The following is a 25,814-nucleotide window of genomic DNA, read 5'->3' as shown; positions in this document are numbered from 1 at the left end:
CTTTGCCAATTCAGCACAAACCGAGGCAATAATTACCAGGGGAGCAAAAATAATTCAAGGGTGTTGAAGCACTTGAGGGCTTCCAGAAGGTTTTTTTCTTGGGAGATGCAGATTCCCATTTACTTTAAGGTTTTCTGGGTGAGATCTTTGGCAGTGTTTTAACATTTTCCATGTTCAAACCCGGCTGCTCTGATCACAGGGCATGAGGCAGCTCAAGAGGAGGCAAGAAGCACCCGAGAGAGGAGTGGGAGCCTCCTCCCTCCCTCCTTCCCCAGCTCCATCAGGGTTTCACAACCACAAAACCTATCTTCTCACATCTTTCTCTCGACAAAACCAAATGTCCTGGACCACCTGCAGCTTCAAGCACTGGTCAAAAGATTTGGTGATCCCAGGAATCTCCTGTACACGGGAAAAGCCTGGAGCAGGGTGTGGCAAGGTGCTCCCACCCCAGCCCCCTGCTGCAGCCTCCTCTGCGGCCGGTGCACACCAGCTTGCTCAAACAAAGCCCATCTGTGCAGATCAATTACCAGACGATGTTTGCTCTGTTGCAGAAGCTGATTGGGTGATGAAAGTTTAAACAGGATGGAGAAGGGAGGAACGGAGCACGGTGTCCTAGAGATGGAACACAGCCTCGTGGGTCCTGCCCAGAGTCAGATCCTCACAGCAGCACCCCTTGAACCCTGGACACAATGAGAACCTCACTGGCACAGACACAGAGGGTGGGATCCCCAGAGAGCCACCGGTCCCAGGACAACCTGCCCTGCAGGTTACAGGAGACACAAAATGACCTGTCCATACACTGAGAACAAAATCCCTGTCAGCATCCAAAAGTCCAGGGAGTCCTGTCAGAGAGAGCCCAGCGTGCTGCAAACAGCCCCCAGGAACAGGCATGGAAAAGCCTGTGGTGAGATGGGGAAGGACAGAGCAAGGAAATCCCTGTGCAGAAACAGTTCCTCCAAAAACAAACACCTGCTCTGGCCTTGCTGCCCAGCCAGGAAGAAAAGCCCTGCTTGGGGCTGGAGCACATTGCTGCACCCCGAGCTAGATCAGGAAACCACCCCGAGTCCCTTCAAGCACCAAGATAACCCCCAGGCCACCACATCCACTCTTCCCTTTGCTGCTGGGGGCAGATGAGCCCTGGAGAAAAACACCCAGATTTCCTCCTTACCCTTCCAGGTCCCATGGGAGATGGCTGGTTCATCCCCTGAGCCCCTGGAACACTTCCAGCAGACATGGACTGCTGTAGATCATTGCTTTGAACATCCAAATGACCCTTCCTGGCAATCAAGGAGCCTTCTGGACCTTGGTGGGAGGTGAAGCAAAGCTGGGGCAGCTGCACGTGCTCACCCATCCCATCCCCACAGACTCACGCTCAGTCAGCTCCTGAGATGGCTCCTGGAGCTCTCCTCTTGCTCCTACCTCCCAAGCACTGGTGGAGGAAGATCTCACCTCTTTGGAACCAGCCCTCACCACCCTCTTCTGTTGCCGGAGCCCAGAGGAAACCATCGCATCTCCACTCTTCCCACGGGTGAGGCTGAGGAGCCGGGGAACATTGGCAGCTCAGAGAGGACGTTTCCCCACGGATGGATCCAGAGCAGGAAAAGGACTGGGGAAGGAGGAGAATCTGCCTTCAAGCCAGCAACGCTTGCTCAACCACTGGTTAGTGGCTCCACAGGAAACACCTTGCCGTGCTCACCTGGAAAGACATGTTCCTAGTGAGGCAAGGCCATCAGCGGGCAGGGAGTGGACGGGAGGCTGCAGGAGATCCGCCCCTTGGCACATGCAACCTCCTCTTGGCCACAGCTGGTGAGCAGAGGAGGTTGCCAGCAAGTCCTTTGTGCAGGATTGGGTCTGCTGTGGCCATTCCTAAAGGTAAAAGGACTTTCCCATCCAGGACTAATCCAGCCTTGCTCCGACATAGTTCTGGTATCTGATGTTATAATACCCCTTCCTGCTCTTCAGTTTTATTTTAGACAAGCTGTGAGGTCACACATGAGGCTTTTGGAGAAGTGCTTCTCCCTGCCTGTTCCTGAGCTGCTCCAGGACCAGGACCTACAGGTTCACAGTGTGCTACAAGTCCAAGCTATGGCTGGTTAAAACCAACAACGAGGCTGAAAAAGGGGTTAACTGTGAAGATGTGTTCAAGGCTAGGTTGGACAGGGCTTGGAGCAGCCTGGTCTAGTGGAAGGTGTCCCTGTCCCTGGCAGGGGGTGGGGATGAGATGATCTTTGGGATCCCTTCCAACCCAAACCATTCTGTGGTTAATTCAGTTGCTCTAAAGTTTGTTTGACCTTTAAGGTGTGGACAAATCCTGGGGCATCAGGGGGCTGAGATAAGTGGTGGGAGGGACCCCAGGCTTCACCGTAAGCCCATCTGGACACCTCAGCACTAGAGAATCTCCCAACAGAGTTGGCTGAAGGTGTCACAAGGGGCTGGGGATGGCAGAGACCTGGAGCAGGAGGTTGGGACAATATCATATCCAAACTGGTCTCACCTACCTTGTGGAGAACAACCCAAACCTGCCTGTTGCAGTCATGGCAGAGCTGCTGGATGACAAGGAGCAGCCAGCCAGGCTGTCCCAGCATGGCCACCTCCATGGCCATCTTCTTGCTGCCAGCTCTCATGGACAGGTACTGGATGTGGCTGCCCCACTCCAGGACACAACGCCCATGGCTCCACAGCTCTGCCATGGACCTTCCTGGGAGCACAGGGCACGGCGGAAGGCTCCATTCTCTGGCAGGAGAAGGTTACTCAGAGTAAAAGCATGTGCTCTTGTGTCATATAAACAAACACTGCGTCCTCCTCCCACCACAGTCCCTGCAGAGCCGGGCAGGATCTCCAGTGTTCACCACAGCCACACCACCCTTTCCCATCACACCCCTCTGAGGTGGCTCCACCCTCAGAGCACAGGCATGGGCTGGAGGAGAGGAGACCTGCATGGACATGCCAGGAGCCATCACATCTCCAAGGGACAGCTCTCTCAGCTGGCGCCAGCATCCTTTCCCCTGCTGTGCCATGATGGTGACAGATGCTCAGAGCAAAGCAGCACAGCTCCACTGTCATCAGGGACACAAAGTCCCTGCCCATGATAAGGGGGCTGGGACTAGATGATCTTTAAGGTCCTTCTAACCCAAACCATTCCATGATTCTCTGACTCGAAGCCATTTTCCAAAGGCTGGTCTCACTCTCCCAGGTGTTGGGTATTTTCCATGCTCAGACTCCTCTTCAGATCCTGCTTCAAAACCTTCTGGGTGGCTGAAAAAAGCCTACATCATCTGCCTTCCCACACCTCCATGAGGCCACATGCCGGCTCTGGTGCAGAGCCATGGCTGTTCCAGGCTCAGGAAGGCTGGGACATTAAGTGGGAAAACACTGATTTTTCAAGGGGCTGCAACAACACAGGTGAAGAAAAGCCCAACTTGGGACAGCTGCAGCTCAAACCATGCCAGGAAGCATTTCTTGCCAGCCACACATGAGGGAAGGGGAGGAGAACCAGGTGAAGCTCTGGATGAAGCATCGTCTGCCACGTGGCTTTGCAGGATGTCGCCAGTTTTCACAGCCCTGAAATGGAGATCTCTCATCTGTAAACACATGAGGGTGTCTGGTGAAATCAAAGGGCTGTGGGCTCAGAGTGAAACACTCCCATAGCCATGAGTCAATCCGTAGTGTCGCTGTGGACAGGAAGCTGGTGAGTCACGGATCACAGCTGGGCTGGAGGTGACCACCCAGAACATCCCTGTTATTTATAGCCATGACTCTGATATGGACAGAGAGACCCCAGCAGCTGCCCCCAGGCAGGGACAACACGGTGCATTCTCAGCACGTCACCTCCTGGGCACCTTCTGCCCTCATCTCCTGGGTCCCCAGCCTGGACCTCCAACCCAGAGCTGGGTTCCTGGTGTGCTGGATGTGCCCTCTTCACCCAGCTAACACTCTCCATCCAACAGCCAGTTGCTAAAGCCATCATTGCCAGCTGCCTAAATACAGATCTTCCCAAGTCTCTCCCTCCATGGTACCACTGTTGGAAAGAAACATATGGGAGAACAAATGCAGAGTTTGCAGAGGGACTTCTTACATAATTTATCTGTAAATCAAGTGGCACTACGGAGATGCAGGAGCTCTTGGATGAAGTCTTTCTTCAATCTTGAAGGTTTGACTTCCCTGGCTTTGCCAGCCAGACCCCACCTGGATGGCTCAGGACTTTCCTCCTGTCTCCACATCCAGCCTTCATCCTCAGACTCATCCTCCATCCCCCTCTGCACCCTCGCTTTGAGGCATTTGGTCTGTGCCTCACCAACGGGGATGGAGCAGCTGTGAGCACAGCATGCGGAGCTGAGGGCCAGCAGCAGAGCTTGCCAAGAGATCCAAGGAAGGGCTGGTTGTGAGGAGCTGCCCTTTGCTTCGTGCCTCCCTTCCGACTGCGTGGTGCACTCAGCCAAATATCATTAAAGGTTTATCCACACGCTGATCAACTTATTTGCCTTCAAAGCTGGAGCGAGATCGCTCTCCGCGGGGAGAGGTGGCGGATGTTGCACCATCTTCCAAACCAACAGAGGATGCACAGGCACTCCGAGCTCACTCGGCTGCGAAGATTGGCCAGGACATTCTGGAAAGAAGTGGTGATGCCTTCAAAGTGGAGAATGGGTTGATAAGAGGGGAGTGGGGAAGAGACATTTTAGCTCCTACTGGGTAATTATCACCCGTGGAAAGCTGAGGAGTAAGCTGGTGGGAGGGAAATTACAACCTATCATAAAACCAATCTCTCCCAAATCCAGTCTCTTCAGTGTTCAGGAGTGTTTGGTCTGGTTCCAAGGCTTGGCTTCTGGAGGAGTTTGGAGAGGTCCCTCGACAAAGCTCCAACCCTCTGCAAAGCAGACACCACATCCCTTTTGTTCGGAGAAGCCCAAAAACGGGGGACACGTCAGGTGAGGGGCTGAAGGAAAACAAACGGCTTCATTCAGGAGAACCAGTCCTGGTGAGATGAGAAGGGACTTAATTACAGTAAGTCCCTTTACAGCAAAACTGCAGGTGCTAAAAGACTTTTTAATTTAGCAGAGAAAGGCAGATCAACGCCAAGCATCTGGAAACTGAAGACAGAGAAAATCCAATTAAAAATCAGGCAGTGCTGCGAGTAGAACAAGCTATGAAGTGATGGATTATTCATTCCACGATGTCTTCAATTCAAGAGAGGGGTAGAATAATCGATCCTTCCAGCACTACGTCTGCTGATGATGAACGCTCCAGCCCAACTTCTGGGAGCATGCACATTCCACTGTGAGCGCCAGGCCCCGACTTTGGCAAATTGCAAAGTTCCCATGGATGATGGAGGACAATCCACCAGCCCTACTAGGTAAGTCATTTTATGCTTGGAGGCATTAATAACCCAGAACTAGCAGCCAACTCCATGGAAACCAACTGGTAGTCAGTGACAAGTTCTCCTGTTGCTATAGGAACAGGGCCCAAACAAATAAAAATTACCTATAATTTCTCCTCCCCAAAGTTCTCCCACATTACATTTCCATAGCAACTAATTAGCTCATTATTGATCCAAACCAAACCGGTGGAGGTGTGAACCAAGCCAGTGGACCAGAGGAAGTGCCCAGCTGCCATGCCCAGCTCTGTCCTCTCTCGTGGCGAGCTGAGACAAGCCTTTAAGATGGCTTATGCTGGGTTTGAGATTAAAGACTTGAACACAAGGAATTGGAGATCTCAGGGCTGGATTCCTTCATGCCTTCCCCAGGATACCCCTGATAAAAATATCACTTGCTCCCTTCTATTTCTAGCTGTCACCTTACACCTCAGTATCTTTTCCTTGTCGTTCCTTTCCAGACTCCCCCCATCTCCTCCAGGCCCAGAGTTGCTCTGTTGGACACCTGCTTGTCTTGGCAATGTTCTCTCATCCTTCTGGCCAGGATATTTGAGTCTCTTGGCTTGTTGCTATCTCCTGCACCATCAGCTGCAGGATCCTTGCAGGAGTCTCTCTTTCCTCATGTACACTCACAGCTACAGCCCTCCATCCTCCTCTGGCAATTCACTGTTATAGGTCTCTTCTGTCTCCATCCCTAGAAGTGTTCAAGGCAAGGTTGGATGGGACTTGGAGCAACGTGGTCTAGTGGAAGGTGTCCCGGGGTTGGAACTGAATGATCTTGAAGGTCCCTTCCAACCCAAACCATTCTGGGATTCTCTGATCAGTGCATCCAAGGAGATTGGGTGCATTAAACCCACAGGGCTGTACCATGCAAACAGCAATGAGGTAAATTAGCCACAGCTACCTGCTAGATGGGAAAAGCTGCTGTAACATCTAAACCAAGGGAAACAGAGCTGTGCAAGGTCAAGGAACGTTCAGGAAGAGCAGGTCCACCAAGCCTCTGTCCTGGGAACCTGCAAACTCAGTGCAAGGCTCGTGGTCTCATGCAATGGCAACACCACATCACAGCACTACAGGGATCAGGGTTGCATTGTGGACCCCACACGCCCCGGGGTCAGCAGCACTGGCACTGGAATGGAGGACACGTGTCCCTCCAACATCTCAGAGGAGTAGCTGAGGTCAGGGTGGAGGATATTGTTTTCATCCCAACCTGGGGGGGAGATTCCTGGTGTCTCAGGATCTCCGAAGCCTTCCCTGCCAAGGACTAAGGGATGGAGGAGAGGCTGCTGCTTGCTCTTCCCTTCCTGCTTCGTTACCCCCAAAACCACGCACACAACGCCCCATGAAACACTTGCTGACAGAAAGCCATCTGGAGCAGGGGGCAGCACGGCTCTGTGAGGAATATTCCCCCATCCCAGGGGCTGCACTTCCAACTGAATTAATGTAAATCGTACATGAATTCCTGTAATTAATTGCTGCCATCCGCTGCCACACGTATGCACAAGCGACAGCAGATGTGCAGAGAGCTGAGCCCACATCCCTGCACAGACTCCAGGCAGGTCGGGATGAGGCCGAGCCAGGTACCAGGAATGATGGGGGATGCCGGATGTGCTCCCACCTGCAGCAAGGTGGAGCCACCTCAGGGCTTTGTCAAGCAAATTGCCTTTTTTTAACCAAAACCAACACAACCTGCTGGGTTCAGCCTCCACTGAGAGATGCACTTAATTCACCCGTCCCCAAAACGTGACCTGAGCCCAGAGTGGACGGAGCCTGGCTGCTGTGTCACTTCTCTGGTGTCTCATAACGACCAAGTGGCATCACACAAGCCCCCATCTCTCCTCCCTCCTCCACCACCCCGTTTCCATGTCGCCCATGGGAATCTGATTATCAGCAAGATCTCTGCCACCGTCAGATGTGATCAAAACCAAAATTCAATTAAATTTGATTGGATTGAAAGCAGAGGGTTTCAAGGAGACAGGCACGTACACCCAGAGCAGGATGGCGCTCCCCAGGAAAGCAGGCTGGGATCTGTAGGATCTGCAGGATGGTCACCCCAGGATGCAGCTCTGACCCTGGGATGAACTCCATCCCGTGGGGGCAGGAGCCTTTGCCAAGTCACTCATCCTCCTTCCGAAGGATCCTGGATAGAGTAAGGTGAGCCCAGCCTCCTGAAGATGCTTTTAATTCTTTCTCATCTTCTGAAATCAAATAAAATTCCAAATGAGAAAACTTTGTCATCTGAGCAACAGAAGCGAGAAAAAAAAAACAACAACCAAACATGCCTGGAGATGAAAGGGAATTGTAGATGGATGTTTCATCTCTTGCTCTTGTAAGGAACGTGAACATAGAAAAAGGGAGAAACAAACAAAAAATCCCAGACACGGTTAATGAGCTTTGCATTTAAATGTGCCACCGATGTCACTGCACAGACGGTTCTTCCAAGGTCCCACATTCCTGCTCACCCCAGACAATGGGTGCAGGACGGCCTCGGAGCAAACACTGGCTGAGATTAAATTCCACTGGTGTTTAGTAAATAAAACATGCATTTTGAGAAGTCAGGAAAAAGTTTGTTAAATATTTTAGTACATCTGGTCTCCCCACCCGTACACGGCCTTACAAAATGTTTTGCATATTTATTTTAGCGTGCACTAGATTTATTCAAAAATAGCATCACCAGCACTGGAAACAGCCCACTTGCTTTTCATCTAGATCTTTGCATTGAATCAATGAATCCAAAATTAAACAAGGTTGGGTGAACTAAATCTATACAAGCACCTATTTGCTGATCAATACAGGAATGGATGCCTGGGATCTCTTTGCTGTGTGAAATATGAGGACTTATGAGAGAGAAATTGCTTTTGTTATTATATGGTTTAAAAAAATTCAGATTTAATCTCCCCACATAAAAAAATTATTTATCAGAGAGCTGCTTGGTCCTAAATAATTCATGCTGGTTGTATAGTACCCAGAAGACAGAAGACTCCTGTCTTCCATTCCTAATGAGAGGAAAAAACACCTCAAATACTTTTCTTGGATTCACTTTCATCACTGCAGGGAGATTAAACTCTACTTGGCTTCCAGAGGATGTCCTCCCCCAGGGGAGCAAAGCCCCCCAAATCACAGAGAAACCCACAACGTGCTGTGTATGGAAGGAGAAGAGATTCAGACATGTCTGGAAGCCAAATTTTAGTTACCAGTAAGAGACACCTGGCTCTGGTGTTCAAGGTGTGACTTTGGTGACCAAGGAGCCAGAACAAAGAATGGTCTACTAAAGAAGCCATCTCAATATAAATAATACAATTTTTTATATTATATATATAGGCTATAATATAAATTCAGCCTCTCCAAAAAGGGTAGGGGTGAAGCCACCCTGGGGGCACCAAGCACTGAGCCCCCAGCAAAGCAGAGCTGGAAGAACAAAGTCAACCCAGGCCACCCAAGCAGAAGTACCTGGGAGACACAAGCCATAAAGCTCAGTGGGAGTCTCCCCTGGCCAAGAACAGGAACAGAATTGGAGCTGAAGTGTGTGGATTTGGGAAAAAAAAAAAAAAAGAAAAAAAAAAAAAGAAAAAAAAAAAAAGAAGAAAAAAAGAAAAAAAAAAAAGATTGGCCTTTTAGCCCATCTTGGGCACGAAATTTGGGGGTGGCATTGGGAAGTGCTTTCCATGGCTGTTGGTGCAGCCAAATCCTTTTCTCCTAAGCCTGCTGCAGGAATTGATCCACTGAGGGCTGTACCTGCTCTGCTCTGAATAAATCTGCATATCAGCCTCTTCCATGAATGAAAAATGCATGCACCAGTAAATCCGAGATGAAATAATACATCTGTTGTCAGCAGCCTTTTCCCTTTCTTTTCGCTTTTCCACAAGTTTCATTAAGAAGAGACACACCAGCTGTGATAAAGTTGACACCACCAGCTCACTAATTGTTCTTGATGCTTCCCTGTTGCTTTGATGATGGATCTCTGCAGAAACGCCTGCCCCAGGCAGGAAGGGAGGGGTAAATTCACCTCTCTGGGCTAATTCTGGGAGGAAACATAAGGGTGATGCAGAGGCCATGGCAGGGAATGTCCCCAGGCTGTGGTGAGAATGGGGACATGGGGGTGGCAGGGGTGTCCCAGGAGCCCTGTGAGGTGCCAGCGATGGATTCCAGTCGTGCAGGGCTTCCAGGGCTTCCTCTGAATGAGAGGAGGAATGAGAAATAGCTGACCCTAGCCAGACACATCATGGATCCCAGCGGCAAAACTCAAGGAACAGTCCCAGCCCCAGCTTCACCTTCATCCACCTGCATCACCCAGCCCTTCTGCAGATCAGGAGCTGGGCAAACCCAAAATAGGTTTGGGCTCGTTGCACTCAGGCCATTTGCATCCCCACTGGAAGGGCTCCATGATAGGAAGGATGCAGAGGGACCCAGTGCTCGGTCCCCCCTCACAGCTCAGATGATTTCAGCCCTCCCACGGGCAAGGCAAGGCTGGTCCCAGCAGCCAGCTCCCCTCGGCATCACCTCAGGATGCCAGGTGGGACAGTGACAATGCCAGTGCCCCCTGTCCCCGTGCTGTCCCTGCGTGGCCCACAATCAGGTCGGCAGCTTGCAGCACACCCAAGCTCGCTGCAAAGAGGCAACAGCTGCTTCCCGCTGGCCCAGATCGACGATATTAATTAAGGAGAAGATTTGGGAGAATAAAGGGGAAGATCTCTCTCAAAGATGTAATTAAAGAAACTCAGGGTGGGGCAGGATGATGAGAAAGGACACATCCTGCAGCTGCTGGGGCTCAGGGAGGGCAGTGAAAGGGGAGTGGAGACCCCCATCAAGGCCCTGTGGGGCTGCCACTGCTTCCCCCCCTGGAGGGGAAGGATCCCCCAAATGCAGGTCACAGAAGCTGCTCTGCACCCCCAAAAGCAGCCTTTTGTTCTTGGCTGGGGTCCCTCACAGAGCAAGCAGCCACTCCAGCCTACAGCAAACCCAAATTCCTGTGGATTCCACTCTGAGTTATGGCAAAGGTGAGGGCGAGGCAGGAGGGTCCTCACAGCTGAAGGTCCTGACCCCAGCTCGCCCCCTCTGAGCCAAAAGGGGCCAGGTCAGAGCCCGAGAAGCCTTTGGAAGGCGGGGTGCAGTCACCAGGATCCCCAGAGCACTTTTGGGCTGTTAGGAGAGGTTCCTGAAAAGAGGCACGGCATAAGTTTCAAAAAAACCCAAAACCCCACAGCCCTATGAGAACCACTGGGGTGAGAAGACAAGCTGGAGACACCACTGCCTGAGAAGTCCCACTGCCACCCCTACACCTCACACCAGCACAGCCCTGGGAGCCGCCAGCACCTCTGCATCCTCCTCCCTTAGCCCAGCTCCCAAAATTCCACCCAGCAACGCCACCGATCGCTCCCGCCCGGGTTTGTCGGGTCTGTGCCTGTGCCCGGAGCCGTGCAGAGCCAGCCCGTATCGATTCACGGCAGCTGCTGTGTATTTACACAACCATTACGAGCCTGCGAGGGCGGGGGGCACGGAGCATCCCTGCGGCTCCCGTTCCCGGGGATGGGGGCAGCAGCACAGGAGCCAAACACCTCCTGCCACAGCCAGGGCTCCCCGGCAGCGTTTCCAATCCACAGGCGCATCCTGGGGGACCCTCAGGATCATTCATCAGCTCCTCATTGCCGGCACTGAACGGGACCTGTTGCAGGCGCTGATATTCTGCAGAGCCCGTGCAGAGGGTCGGGGTGACCTGGGAAACGCTAATTAATTGCCTCACTGGAGGGAGCAGTGGTGCTCGGAGCAGCCACACACCATTTGTGGCATTTGGGGCAGCTTCGAACCCAAGCCAGAGCTTTTGTCTGAAACCTTGGTGTTTATTTATGAGATCTCAGCTTCGGTAAGAAAGGAGTGCATCACCCGAGCAGAGACGAGCGGAATGACACTGAGGAAAACACAGCTGATATCAAGGTAGCAGCTTTGGCTCATCAAGGTTTCTGTCTCCTCCTCCACCCCGAGCTGCTCCAAGATGTAAATCAAGTTCAAAAGCCACCCTGGCTCGCCAGGCTCCTCTCAGCCCCCTGCCCACGTGCCTGCAGCGCCCGCCGCCGCTCCCGGCGTCTGGAAATAAACAGCCTGTTCCAGCTCCGCCTGGTATTTCCAGAAAGGTTAACGCAGCGTGTGAGGGGCCAGAGCCGCCGCTCGCGGGGCTGGAAAGGCTCCCGGCAAACCCGCCGGGGGACCGGGGCTCCCCGCGTGGCAGGTGACCTCCCCGGTCACCCCCGAAGCGCTGGCGTCAAGCTTTGGTATTTTCAGCCTTTGCGCTGCTAAGGCTTCCTTCTTCCACCCCCACGTTCCCCCACCAGCATTCCCGCCTCTGAAAAATCAATAGGAACTTCAAGCTGAGAGGGAAGCCTGGAGGTTAACATTTGCTGGGCAAGCCAAGAGTTTTCCCCGTGCTCTGGGGCTCCAGCAGAAATCACCCCAGTTTTCCAGCACCTCGCTGATGGGGAGTTGCTGTTTGTCCTGTGCAATTCCCAGGGGATGGAGCAGCAAAGCAGCTGTGCATGGACCGGTGGCACAACTCACTCCATAAATACTGTGGGGCCAGATGTGCAAACCAGGCTGCTGGGACAGACAGAAAATGCTTGGAGATGCTTTGTCCAAGCCAGCGGTAAAAACAGAGCAAAACATAGAAACTCCAACTCAGGGCTGACCAGTTATCAGGGGAAAAAGGCAGGGCACTAAAACACCTGGATACTGGTGGGTTAAACCAGAGTTTGAGCTCTCCTTACCTCAAAAAAAGCTTTACTTAGCCTTGTGTTTGGAGAGGAGAGCTGGGAGACATTCCCAGCTGCTCCTCATGGGCAGCAAAGACCTTCTCCACCTAATGCACCTCACTTAAACCCTTCCCTCCCAGCTGGGCTGCACTGGTCCCTCCGGGTGCCAGCTGAAACAATTTTAGAGCCTCTGGCTGGGCCAGGAAAGGCTGATCCATATTCCTGAGGCCTCATCGCTATTCTGCAGCTTCAGCTCATTAGTGCTTAGGTGCTACAAGAGCTTTGGAAGTTTCTGGGTGAGGCAGCTATTAGGGGAGGATAGAACAGGTCTCGTACAAACCCCTGGCCTGGGTGAACTCACTAATTTACACTATCGAGCTACAAGGTGCCCACAGGCCACCTGAACCAAAAAAAACCCACCCCTGTCCTAGATACAGGCTCAGCCACCATCTGAAAAAAAAAAAAAAAAAAGAAAAAAGAAAGAAAAATTAAACAAAATAAATAACCCTCAGCCCCAGAAAACTGGCTGCATCATCACACCCCCTGCTAATTCATTAGCCAGCCCTCCTCCGCACACGGCTCTTAGGAACAGCGTGAGCTCCAGCTCAGGAGCTCCTGGAGAGAACCACCGTAGAATAGAAGCACAGAGCAGTTTGGGTTGGAAGGGATCTCAAAGCTCATCCAGTTCCACCCCCTGCCATGGGCAGGGACACCTTCCACTATCCCAGGTTGCTCCAAGCCCCATTCAGCCTGGCCTTGGACACTTCCAGGGATGGGGCAGACATAGCTTCTCTGGGCAACCTGTGCCAGGGCCTCACCGGACTGACAGCCCAGAATTTCTTATGTGTATTGAACCTACATTTCCTCCCTCTCAGTTCGAGCCCATTGCTCCTTGTCCTACCACTACAGTTCCTGATGAACCAGCCCAGCAAAGGACCAGTATGACCAGTACAAACACCTCCACTGTACTGGGAGAACGCATTGGGGCCTGCCCTTTTAGAGGGACTGCTCTCAACACGTGTTCTCAGCACAGGGCAGGGAAAGTTGCTGGCCCTTCATCTGAGGAGGGCTGAGCTGCTGCAGCCCTGATGTCCCCTCCCTGTGTTGGATGTGCTGAGTTTTCCCTTCTCTGCAGCGGGAGCTGTGTCCTTCTCACCCAGGTTTGGGCACTGCCTGTTCGCACCTCGTGACAGTCCCATGGGGAAGTCACCAGGCAGAAATAACCTTTTTTTGCCTCTGTTTGAGACAAATGGGGGGAAAAAAAACACCTTTTCTCCTAATAAGGGAACTCAAAGTGATGAATTTTCCACTTCTCCTGAAGTTCTTCCCTCGGAGGCACTGATGCATTTTTAATGGTCTCGATGCAGCTATTAAGCTGGTAATTGGAACAGAGCAGACTCCAGCTCCCGGCAGGTCAGGCCTCCTCCAAGCGTGTCCCCACACCACACGAATGGGTGTTCCTGGGGTCCCTGCTCTCCCCAGCATCGCTGACCCCACCTCAGCCCCATTTCCACAGAGCATCGACACCAAGATCCGGTACTTGAGGGACCCAGTGTCTCCGGCCTGATCCTGCCTGGAGAGGGCTGACAGGGAAAACATTTGGGAAGGGAGCTGTTTCCTTGCTCCCAACCCCGCGCCAAACCTGCAGCTCCGTCCCCCGGACGCCCCTGCCCTCGAGAGAGGAAGGGGAGGTGCCGAGACGGGGGGGGCACAGCGGGTTGGGATGGAAAGGGGGGGACTCCGCCGGGTCCCGCCGCCGGTGGAAGCTCATCCCGTGGGGCTGGCTCATCCCGCGGGATCCTGGTGGATGTTCATGCCCCGTGGGGCTGGCTCATCCCGCGGGGTCCCGGCGGATGTTCATGCCCCGTGGGGCTGGCTCATCCCGCCGGGTCCCGGTGGATGTTCATCCCTCGCGGGGTCCCGGCTCATCCCGCGGGATCCCGGTGGATGTTCATCCCCCGCGGGGTCCCGGCTCATCCCGCGGGATCCCGGTGGATGTTCATCCCCCGCGGGGTCCCGGCTCATCCCGCCGGGTCCCGGTGGATGTTCATCCCCCGCGGGGTCCCGGCTCATCCCGCGGAGTCCCGGTGGATGTTCATCCCCCGCGGGGTCCCGGCTCATCCCGCGGGATCCCGGTGGATGTTCATCCCCCGCGGGGTCCCGGCTCATCCCGCGGGATCCCGGTGGATGTTCATCCCCCGCGGGGTCCCGGCTCATCCCGCGGGGTCCCGGTGGATGTTCATCCCCCGCGGGGTCCCGGCTCATCCCGCGGGATCCCGGTGGATGTTCATCCCCCGCGGGGTCCCGGCTCATCCCGCGGGATCCCGGTGGATGTTCATCCCCCGCGGGGTCCCGGCTCATCCCGCGGGGTCCCGGTGGATGTTCATCCCCCGCGGGGTCCCGGCTCATCCCGCCGGGTCCCGGCGCCGGGCGCTGCCTCCCCCTCGCGGCCGCGGGCAGCGGGTGCTGCCCCGGGACCCCCGACTCGAGGGGATCCCCAGTCCGTGGTGAGCCTGCCCCTGCCCCAGAAACCCACACCCCGATCCTGCTGCCCGGCCGCAAGAGCAGCAGAACCCTGCGTAGCCCCTGGCAGCGCTCCGGGGCTCCCACTCCTGGGATGCTGCTTTGGGGTTCCCGGGTGGCACAAGCCCCAGACTGGGATCAGCATCACTCCACAAAAGGAGAAAGTACAGAGGTAGCAGGATCCCTCCCCAGGCTGCTGGCCCCCCAGTTCCAGGGGAGCTGCTCCAGGGATCCCATGCCAAGGGTCATAACTTGTACACTCCCCAAATCCAGAGCAGCATCACCCCACAATATAAGGAGAAAGCAGGGTACCACTCCAAGCTGCTGCCCCAAACAGCCCCGAGCTGCTGCTCAAACAGGAACAAGAGGAGACAAGCAGTGAGTTTGAGGGTGAATTTTATTGGAAACAAGGACAGGGGTTGAGGGGTACAGACCATTCCCAAAACTACAAGGGGAGAGGGGCTTCCTGACCCAGCTTAAAGCCAGGCTCGTTCTCCCCAGGGAACTGCCACTGCAGCGGGAACCAGGTGGGACAGGGAAGCAGGGAGGTGAAAAGAGACAGGGGATGTGCACAGGTAAGATCTGTGTTAAATGAAGCAGAGCAGATGGCACAGGGAGGTGTGGTGTGTTTGCCTCCTCAGCAAAGCCTCTACTCATCTACAGCGGTCCAAGCCCGTCCCAGAGCCATCGCCCCTGCATTTGAAAGGGCAGATGGTCCCTTTTCCCAAAATAAAGAAATCCGGACTTTCTCCAGGAGAAATGCAGAAAAAAATAAAAAGCATGCAAAATAAATTTTAAAAAATGAACACCATTCCCCAAAGCACCAAAAAAAGGGTGAGATAAAGGAAGGGGAAAGGGGTTGAAACAAAAAAAGAAGGGAAAAGAAACCAAAAGCTCAACTCAAAACAAAAATAATCCAAAGTAACCAACTATGAAAAAAAATACAGTTGTACATCTCAGCAGCAAAGCTGGCAAACCAAGCAGGTACAGGTGAGTGTCAGGTGGTTTGCAGAGCAGGATGAGGAGGAGGGAGACATGGAGAACATCAATCACTTCCTTATTTTCCATCCAGAGTTGGGCTGGGGGGTCAGGGTCGAACCAAAGCTGAACAGGGTTTGTACAGCTTCACCTGGGCTGGTTCTCTCAAGGTTTGTCAACTTGGGGAGGGGGATCAGAGGGATGGCATAGGGAAAAGCACGGCTGTGTGATGCCCCAAGGACTGAAAACCATTTGCCCCAAAGCAGCTTTCCCAGGAGCAGCTCATGGGGATAGATGGTGTGGAGCACCCCAGTTCCCAGGCAGGGGGTGCCCAGCACCACATGAAACCCTGGACTGCAGGAGGTGGGATAATGCATTTAAGGGGACATCATTCTTCATTGAGGGGGGAACCCTGCACACTGGAAATTCACCCTAAAATCCAGACCTCCAGGGTATGAATTTCAGGAACAACATTTTTTAAAGATTCAGTTAAAAAATAGATGCATTTCTTTAAAAAAGAGAAAAAAAAAAGTTATTTTAGGCCAGAGTGTTTTCTAGTGACCTCTTTCCCCACCTGCCCAAATTTAGCCAGAACAACGTTATTCCACCAGATCTGCTGGCCACATAGACATCCACACATTCAGCATTGATTTAAAAATATATAATATATATAGAGCACACAGAGACACACACAAATATATATTAGAAAAGAAAAAAAAAATCCTTCGGAAAAACTCAATTATTAAAAAAAAAAAAGAAAAAAAACAAAAAACCAAAATCCACAGCCGGTGCATTTATCCATGATCATGTACAGTAGAAGCCAGAAACCCCTCCTGCTCCCCTGGCTCCTCGGGCTGGGAGCATGGGGAAACACATCAGGTTTTCACAGTGGATTTGTCAGCAGAGAAGGAACTGCTCCTCCCTCCTCCCACACAGAAGGGCTTTAATTTATAGCGAGTTAGATTAAACCTAGGAAACATGTTACAAAGTCCATTATATATAGACATCAAATGTACAACTGCCAGCAGCCCCGGGCCAGTCACTGGGGTTTGGCTCTCGCTGGCACCCGCAGGGGTTGGGGACAGTTTGGGACACGAGGGGTGCGAGTTCGGCCTCCAGAACGAGCGGGTGTCACAGTGCGAGGTCTTACATCAGCTCCAGGTTGGAAAGCAGATGGAGCAGCGTCCTCTCCAGGAGCCAGGGAAGGTGGAGGCAGCCAGGGCTGCGGAAGGCGATGCCCGGAGCAGGGATGTGTCCTCCCAGCCCACAGCCAGAGGGAGGAGAGGCAGCATGGGGGACCTGCTGTCTCTCCCTCACCTTGTGCCCACGAGGGAAGGGATGGATGCTGGATGAAGTCCATGGGCAGGCATGGGGACAGTGTGGGCTGTAGCTTGTGTCACAGTGGGCTTGTGGAAAAATGCCTTTTTTCCCCCCCCAAGGCAGCAGCATTGATTGAGGGAGAGGGATGCCTGGCCTGGTGCTGCCTCAAAGGGTCCTTAAGGTGTTGAGCCAGGCATTAAAACAGCCTCTGGTATGAACAGCAGCCCAGAGGGCCCCACAAGCCCCTAAAGCTGCGTGGGCTCCTGGGGGCAGAGAGCCAGGTACAAAGGGAAGGCGAGCAAGACCAGACTCTGAGGCAGGGGCTTTGTGCAGGCAGGAGAGGAGTGGGAGAAGCACAGCAGCACTGATTCTGTCTTCCCCAGGCAGCAAAGAAACACAACCCCCTGTGCTGTGCAGCAGGTACTGGGGAGGGGAGGTGGCCTCTGGCACCCTCTGCCTGCTCAGACATCGTGGGCATGGTCCTCTCCTGGGACCAACGGAGCCTTCAGAGTCCGTGGCTTAACTGGAAAGGTGTTGGCTTCAAAAGGCTCCTCCTGGGGGATTTTTTTCTCTGGGGAAAGAGATTTCAAGGCCGAATGGGGCCAGAGATGCCCCCAGGCCGGGGAGGTGCAATTTGTGCAAACCACCATGAACTCGAGTCCTCAGTCGCTCTCCTGCGGGGAAGCCGGGATGCAGGGACTGCAGGAAGCTGGGAGCTGGGAGTTAGGAGTCTTCCCCGAGGATCTCTGTCACGAAGGAGGCCATGTCAGTCTCTTTGGTGTCGTGCAAGGTAAAGAAAGGGTGTTCCTGCCAATGAGACCAAAGACAATGTCAGCTGACACCTGAGGACGGACAAGGCCAAGCACCGACCCCAGGGGATGTCACACAGCTGGGGGTGCACACCAACCTCCTCCCCAGGCTCCCATGGACACCATTCTTCAGCTAAAAAGATGAACTTTGGCATTTTTTGGTTCAGCCCCAGTGGGACACCCCACCTTGGTAGCTGTACTACCATCCTTCAAGGTCTAAACTCTCCAAGAGCAGATAGGACAAAGGGAGAAAACACCTGGAAACTCTGACCTTAACACCCGTGAAATCAACACACCCTTCCACCTCAAACACACTACACCCATCCTGCTCCGTGCCTGAAAAATCACCCACATGTCCCATTTTCCTGCTGGACCACTGATTTGAGTTTCAAAATTGGGAATAAAGACCAGCAGAAACATTTCTGCACTTACCATAAGTTCTAAATAGTTCATTCGCTCAGCTGGGTTCTTCCTTAAGCTGGAAGGGGAAAAAAAAGGGGACAGAAAGGCTGTAGGATCTTTTTCTTTTGCTGTACATGGTCTGTCATAGGGGATCTCCCCTTCCCAACCAACATTAAATGCTCCTCGTGGAGCACCCATCCCTCTTCCCTCCTTGGCTGAGCAGGTTTGAAACACCAGCAAAGCAGCCAGGCAAGTAACTGGAAAGGACAACTCAGTGTTTTGCCACAAACAGCACAAGCCAAGCAGCTCTGCAGTCTGCCCCACACAGACCAGAACAGCTGGGGAGGAGAGGAGATGGTTTCCCAGCACCTGCAGGGTGAGTTTGCCTCTGCCTGGCAGCTTCAAGCGGCACCCAGGGAGCAGAGGACACCCCGGGGAGAGCAGCTTCCCACAAAACCACAAAGCAGCTTTCACCCAGAGGCTGCCAGGGGTTCTTTCTGGTTTCACTGCCACTTTGCCAGAAAACACCAACATTTCAGCAGCAGTGACAGGAAAAGGGGAAGAGAAACCTCTGCACCTTCCAACCAGCCTGGGTGAGTCAGGCCGAGAGCAAAACCAGTTTGGGCAGCGCTTCCTGCCATGCTGAGCACCAGGTACAGCGAGGAGGGGAGAAATGGGCTCCCAAAGGACAGCAAACCCAGCCCCACAGCTCACGCCAACCCCTATGGATCAGGGCTCCTCCTCAGCCAGGCTGGAAGAGCCAGCAGTCCCTGCTGCAGCCTCACCACTGTGCTGTGAAGTCCACGAACTCCTTGGAGAAGCGCTCGGGCGGCAGCTGGGGCGAGGGCTCCTCCACCACCTGCTTGAGCTGCTGGAAGGGAGTCCCCCAGGACTCGTATGGGAAGCGGAGAATGGCCAGTTCAATCTGGGGAGGGAGGCAGGGCAACGTGAGACACACACCAAGCACAAACCCACGATGCTCAGCCAGCTCAGATTCAAAGGAAAACCCTCTTACCTTACAAACCATTTTCAATTTGGGTCATACCACCTTTTTTTTTTTTTTTTTTTTTTTTAAATACAAAGACCCAGAGGCCAAAAATACTTCCTTTTGAGGCTGGTTCAGCATATTAATGCATTTACAGGAAGTCACAAAAGATATGTAAAATGGGATTATTTAAAAAGATAATAACAGCACACAGTTTCTGCACTGGCTTCCAAAGTGCTCTGTTGGCCCTAAGGCAGCCTCTGGGCCTCGGGCTGGCACTGCATGAGCTAAACACACAAAAAATCCACAAACACAAGAAAAATTAAGTGCTAGAACATCATTTTGCCAAAACCACCTAAATTACTGTGTTCTTCCTACAAGTCACCTCTGCTCCATCCCTCATTTAAGCAGGAAAAAGTCTGTCACAGGTCTTAGGCAGTCTCCTCATGCCAAGGATCAGTTCCTGTCTCAAAATGGGCAACAGAACCTCCACACCTGCCTAGTAAGGTGGGATGGGAGGAATAAAAACCCTGAAAGGGCAGAGTGGGGACAGAGCCCAGTGTCCCTCCCTGACTCTGGCTCTGGTCAGGGGAGCTCAGTTCCTGCTGCTGGAAAACTGAATGAAGCCACCAGCCCAGGAAGGCCTGGAACAGCCCTGCAACTCAATGGCCCAAAAACTGTCTGGTCTGAAATCAATCCAACCCCCTTCATAAAGAAAACAAAACAAAACAGAACAGGAAGCCAGCCCAGGAGGAAGACACGAGAGGGAACCAAACATTCCGGGGCTCCATTCAGCTGCAGGCTGGCCAGCTTTCAGTAAGGTCCTCTCTCCCTTCCAGCTTTGGAAAGGTTTGGATATTCCATCACTCAGACTCTCCCATCCCACAGCTTCCTGCAGCTCAGAGCTGATGACATTTCCAGTCAGCCAGCCAAGCTCTGCACTGGCATGGGGACACCAGGGAGAGGGGCTTGGGTTTGGCACAGTGGATGAGACCACGCTTGAGAAGAGGGAATATTTGCCCAGACACGGCGCACACAAATGCAGGGATGCAGCCCCCAAAACAAAGGCCACAGCTAAGAGGGCACAGGAAAAATTCCTGAAAATAATCTACCCTCAGAGAGACAGTCTCCTGGAAAGCAGGAGCCGTGTTTTCCAGCAGCATCCCTTGGAGCCAACAGCTGGGATTTCCCTTGTCCTCTGGCGCCAGAGGATCTCAGCTGCTCTCTGCAACATCAGTTTCTTGCAGGAGGCAGATAAACCATCGCGAGCAGCTGCGATTTTGGAACTGAAAGTATTTCCCCTTCCTGTTGGCTGCTCTGAGCTACCCCACAGGCAGGATTTGCTGCAAACCACACGCAGCAGCTCTCACTGCAGCAGGACTGGAATCCCCTGCAAGGCTCTGCTGACATGGGGGGTGAAGCAGGAAGGCTGAGCCCCCAGCTGCAGCAAACCCTGCTCCACTGACCACCCCTCAGCCAGCACACAGGGAACTGCAGAGCAATTCAAAGCCAGACTCTTGGATACTCGTTGTCATCCTGATATTGTCCGCTGGGAGCCTGAATTCCCAGGGTAATTAACCTCATCATGGCCTGAGCTATCATGCTCAGATTGAGTCCAGCTTGATGGGCACCCACCCAGCTGCCATTGCTCACAGCAAGGGTACAGCCCCACCAGCCCAAATCCCATCCCAACCCCAGGGCTGCAGATACAGATCCCAGCCCTTGACATTACCATCGTGATCCCAAGGCTCCAGACATCTGACTTCACATTGTAGCCCTTCTGGTTCAGCTCAGGGTTTATTCTTTCTGGCTGTAACAGCAAAATGGGAGATGTTAACACTCCTGTTTTCCCAGTGCAAACCCCACAGAGCAAACATCTGGCTCCAAAAGCCAGGCTGGGTGGATTCCCCTGGCTCATGTCCCCAGGGAGGCAGGGTCTGAGGTTAAATCTAGAACTGATGAAAGCCACATCTTGCTCCACACAACTCACATCAATTCCCCTCTTTGCAGGAGAATGAGACTTGCACGATCCCTGCCTCAGGAGCACACGCTTCCCACATGAATGCCACAGATGGCAAAGGGAAATTCATACTGACTTGAGGATGAAATGAAAGGACCCTGCCAAGAAAAGCCTCAGCACTTTCTATCCAACAAGAAGCAGTGCCACAACCAGCACCAGCCAGTTTTGTATCCTTCTGCAAATGGAAGGGGGAGAGGAAGAGTTGCTGTGGGATTAACACACAGAGCTGGGCTTTACAGGGAGTGTGATCCCACCCTTGGAGGCTCTGCTGAGTCAGGGAGACCAGAGCACTCTCGAGTGGCTTTTATCTCAGGGTGGAGGTGGAACAGACTGATTTCTAAACAGCAGCCTCTTAGAAGCACAGGGCTGCACAGGGTTGCACTTACAGCCATGTAGGGTTTGCAGCCAGCATCCATGGTCTTGGCAACAGAGTCCACCAAGTAGCCACTGATCCCAAAGTCGCACATCTTCACGTGTCCCTCCTTGTTGATCAGTACATTGGAAGGTTTCACATCTAAGAGGAAATACAAGAGGGCAAACTGGGCATTTGCAGGGGTATTGAAGAGTCTGATACAAGACAGGCAATTCCCTGCAGGCCTGGGAGGGACCAGGCAGGCCCCGACACAAGGGAAGGGAGACAAAACCCCACCAGTTTTATTTCAATAAAAATTGTTTGCAGGTAAATTACAGCCATGTCCTTCAGGGAGAACAAGTCCCCTCTCTCCAACCAGGCAGGTAAAAAGGTTGAAATAAAATGCTGAGGAGTTAATCCCCAGCTCCCCAGGAGAGATTTATGTGCCCAGCATAGCCTTAAAAGCAGAACTCTACCAAATCTTCAGGACAGTTTGTCTCATGCACATCACGATCTGTCCACAACTACACAAGGGACTACACCAGGATGGAGAGCAGGACCTGGGTGTTACAATTCCCATCTGTGATTTTTTAAGGAGTCCTTCAGCCCTCATTTTGCTAAAACTACCCAGCCAGGAGGATTTGGGGATTTTATCTCCAAGAGCTGCCTTCAAGGCACTTCTGTACTCCAAGAGGGACAGAGATGCTCATAAGATACAGGTAGTGAGGAATTCTGTTGTTACTTTCAACCCTTCATCTGGAAAGGATGAAGAGAACAACATCCTGCAAGAAGGGATGCAGCTCAGGAACAAGCATCTAGATCTGTTCACCACAGTCCTAAGCACCAGCAGATTCCACTTTAGGCACCCCAGAGGGACACACCACACCTGGGAAGGAGTCCTCCCCTAGCTTATATCAAGGTTAGATCTTGAGCCACACTCCACTAACCCCTTCCAGCATTTACCTCTATGGATTACAGACAGTTTACTGTGCAGGTGCTCCAGAGCTCGTACAATCTGGGGACAAACAGAGTGAAAAAGCACCCATCAGTCACACACAGCAGCAGCAGCCTCTCACTGCAAACACACCACAGGCCTCAGGAGAGGCCTCCAACAGGCTCAGGGGATGCACAAACCCATGTAAGAACCCTAGAGCCACTCACAGACACAGCCATTTTCCCCAAAATGTCTTCAGGGATGGTTTTCTTCTTCTCCAGTACTTTCTTGTAGAATTTATCTAGGGAGGTGTCCATGAGTTCCATGCAGATCCACACATCACCCTGTGGATGGAGAGAAAGCAGTTGAGAGGGAATTCCCTGGAAACCCATGGGAGCTAAAGAGCTGGGCTGAAGAACACAGAGGTGTTTGGGGACAGTTTGGTGCCTCCAGCGTAATCCCAAGGCCCCAGGTGCCCACCAGGTCAGTACCTCACGGAAGAGGGCTCCATAGAAGGTGACTGTGTAGAAGCAGTCAACTGTCCTCATGGAGATGTCCAGGTCCATCAACAACCTCTTCTGCTCCTGCGTGTTCACAGTGGCTCGAATCCTCTGTGACAAATATGAAAGAAAAAGGTTTGGTGTAGGTGGGGTAACACCATCATCCCCCAGCCTGACTCAGGACCTGCAGTTCTGGGGCCAGGGCAAGTGCTTTATCCTTATTTTGCAGCCAGCAGCACGCAGGAGGAGACGCCCAGATTGCCTCTGCCAGGCAGAACCTTAACAAATGCCAGACTCTTGGCACACTCTGCAGCGGATGCAGGGCCAGGCCAGCAGCCTGGACAGGCACTCTGACATCCCAACCTTGCACTGCAGGCACCAATCCTGGATTTCCAAGCCTGTTATCAATCCCACCGTGCCCAGCCAGTATCAGCGCAGACCCTTCACCAGCCAAACCACACCAGGAACACCAGAGGCTGCCCAACCCAGATAAGCCCATCCCCACTTTGCCACAACCAGTGGAGCTCAGCAGTTCCTCTGCTGCCTTGGAGCTGCCCACCCTGATCCCCACCCTGCTCAGGTGTCCTCACCTTCACGGCCATGATGGTGCCGCTCTGCGCGTGCCGGACCTTCTCCACCACGCCGTAGGCCCCACGGCCCAGCTCCGAAATGGCCACCAAGTCATCAGCTTCCACCTCGAAGTTCTTTAGGAAGAGAGGACAAAATTACATCAGGGACAAGCACATTTATCAACAAGGACATCAGCAACACTTTCAGCTCACTCTGCAGAGCATTTCAAACAATGGTACCTACAGGACTCCAGAGGCACCACACTTGGAGAAGATGGGGGTATTTTTGGCTCTGTTGAATCACAGTCCAAACCCTCTCACCCCACACTCACCAGGGCTCATTTAATTCCCCCTCTGCAGCTGGAGATCAAGACTTTCATCCTTTAAGCCCAGGGAACGTTGCCACTAAAAAGGGCACCAAAGGTTGGTGCCTCTCTGCCTGCTGGGGATTACCCACACAAGGGTATTTCTGCAGTTGCTGCACTATTTGCAGGATTTTAACAGCTCCTGTGCCAACACAGGAGCTGTCAGGAGCCTCTAGCACAGCTCCAAACCCCTGTGTGCAGCCAGGAGTCCCTCACCTCTTCCCACATCCCAAAAATCATCAGTCACAAATACACCTGTGAGTGTCTAGTAACACCTGTGCAAAGCCTCTCTCTGAGGGGATGCACACAGCAACTCCATTTCTAATTATCAGCAAGTTCAAACAGGTTTTACCTGCTTTCAATACTTTCTCCTACCACCAAAAAGCTGCCAGCAAGGTAGAACCTGAGTTCACACCAAGAAAACAACTATGTAAGTATTGCTTCAAGCTGGGACAAAACCATGGCCAGTGCTCACTCCAGCGAGTGCCTGACACAGCAGGGAGCCAGCGAGCTCCTGCACAACCCACAAACAAGTTTCCCTAAAGACATGTTCCCCTGTAATTGCTGGCTCTGCTGGGCAGGGCACGAACCAAGTGAGACACAGACTATTTTTGGATGCTGCATTCATCACTCCTAATAAGTCACAGGCCTCCTTTTAGCAAGGCTTTATCCAGCCTCCAGTTTTCCTCCGGTCTCAGGGAACGAAAATAATACCAGGATGCCAAAGTGCCCCAGTGGCCACAAAGGCAGCGAGGGTGGGAAACAAGCACAGCACAGCTCCGGATACGGTGCCTGCAAGCTACGCCCTGAGCGGGGAGAGCGGAAACGGCCTCTGGCGTGGAGGAGCCAGGCTGGGAGATGTGGCTGCCAGGCCAGCACTGTCCCCTCCGCACTGGCCACAGCACAGGCAGCAGCCACCAGCTCTGCCGGACCTTCCTGCCAGCCCCAGCTCCTCTGGTTCCAGCCAGATGTGGCAGGCAGGGAGCGAGGGAGAGCTGTGCCTGAGCTCAGCACTGAGCCATGCTCTGCCCAGCACAGGAAGGTGCCGGCCCTTTCCTGGGCAGGACGCGGATCCTGAAATGAGGAGAGCAGGGCTGAGGGGACATGTCCGACCTCCCACCCGCAGCAGCTGGCAGAGGAGCAGTGCGGGCTCGCGGGGGCCTCCAGGAAGGATCTGGTGGTGCTTTTCGGACACGTGTTCTGCAGTTGTTCCAGGTTATTGTGTTTTTCCTTTCCTGGCATTTGCCCTGAGGCTTCCCCAGAAGCTGGCGGTTCCCAGCACGCTCCAGGAACCAGCACTGCCCTGCCCAGCAACAAGAGGTGATGGATGCACCCATGGAGCCAGCCATTTCCCTCCCAGGACAATGGGATGCACAGCATGGCCTGTGCAGATCCCATGGACACGAGGTCACCACCCACCCCCACTCCTAAAGCTGGACTTCTGCCCAAGTCCTCTTCTCTATCATGTCACTCTAAAATACCCAGAACCAGACTCTTCCTGCAACCACTGGAGCAGGCAAGGAAGTTACTCTACAGAGTTTTCCCTAAGCTGCAGCACTGTCCCCTCACACACACCATGCCCAGGCTGTCACAGAGAGCATCCCTCTCAAGAGTTCTTGCTACACACAGGCCCAGAAAACAGCACAGGCAGCAGGACTGCTCCCTGGACCCAGCCAAAGCTTCCACTCCTCTCCCCTAATCCTTGCACTGAGGCCAAAGGACCCAGATCCCATCAGCCAAGCCACCTCCCAACCTGGAAGGGTCTAGATATAGGGCTAATCCAATGCAGGGTATTTTTAGCTCATTTGCAAACAGCTTCTGCAGCTCCAAGAGAGCCCATAACAAGAGAACGAAATAAAAGAGAGACAGTGGCTATTTCTAGCAGTGTTTTTCATCAGGTCACTAGGAAAGACTTTGGAGAACCAGAGAGAAGCTTTGTGCCCAGCTTC

At 53.1% G+C, this 25,814-nt stretch overlaps 1 protein-coding gene across 3 annotated transcripts in view; it reads right to left on the bottom strand.

Moving 5' to 3' along the window:
- Positions 1-15,010: 15,010 nt before the first annotated feature.
- MAP2K3 (mitogen-activated protein kinase kinase 3) overlaps positions 15,011-25,814 on the bottom strand; it is a 30,967-nt gene continuing 20,163 nt past the window's right edge. For all 3 annotated transcript variants that reach the window (XM_069029908.1, XM_069029909.1, XM_069029907.1), the window contains exons 5-13: positions 23,522-23,635; positions 22,923-23,042; positions 22,659-22,775; positions 22,461-22,512; positions 21,532-21,659; positions 20,858-20,935; positions 18,926-19,065; positions 18,171-18,216; positions 15,011-17,736 (exon numbers count right to left, since the gene is read on the bottom strand). In XM_069029908.1, the coding sequence (XP_068886009.1) occupies positions 17,653-17,736; positions 18,171-18,216; positions 18,926-19,065; positions 20,858-20,935; positions 21,532-21,659; positions 22,461-22,512; positions 22,659-22,775; positions 22,923-23,042; positions 23,522-23,635 (879 nt within the window). In that variant the 3' untranslated portion in view covers positions 15,011-17,652. The remainder of the gene's footprint in view (positions 17,737-18,170; positions 18,217-18,925; positions 19,066-20,857; positions 20,936-21,531; positions 21,660-22,460; positions 22,513-22,658; positions 22,776-22,922; positions 23,043-23,521; positions 23,636-25,814) is intronic.

This window comes from Aphelocoma coerulescens, chromosome 14 (assembly GCF_041296385.1).
Source record: "Aphelocoma coerulescens isolate FSJ_1873_10779 chromosome 14, UR_Acoe_1.0, whole genome shotgun sequence".
NCBI classification, from domain to species: domain Eukaryota; kingdom Metazoa; phylum Chordata; class Aves; order Passeriformes; family Corvidae; genus Aphelocoma; species Aphelocoma coerulescens.
This window is presented reverse-complemented; position numbering and strand designations above follow the sequence as displayed.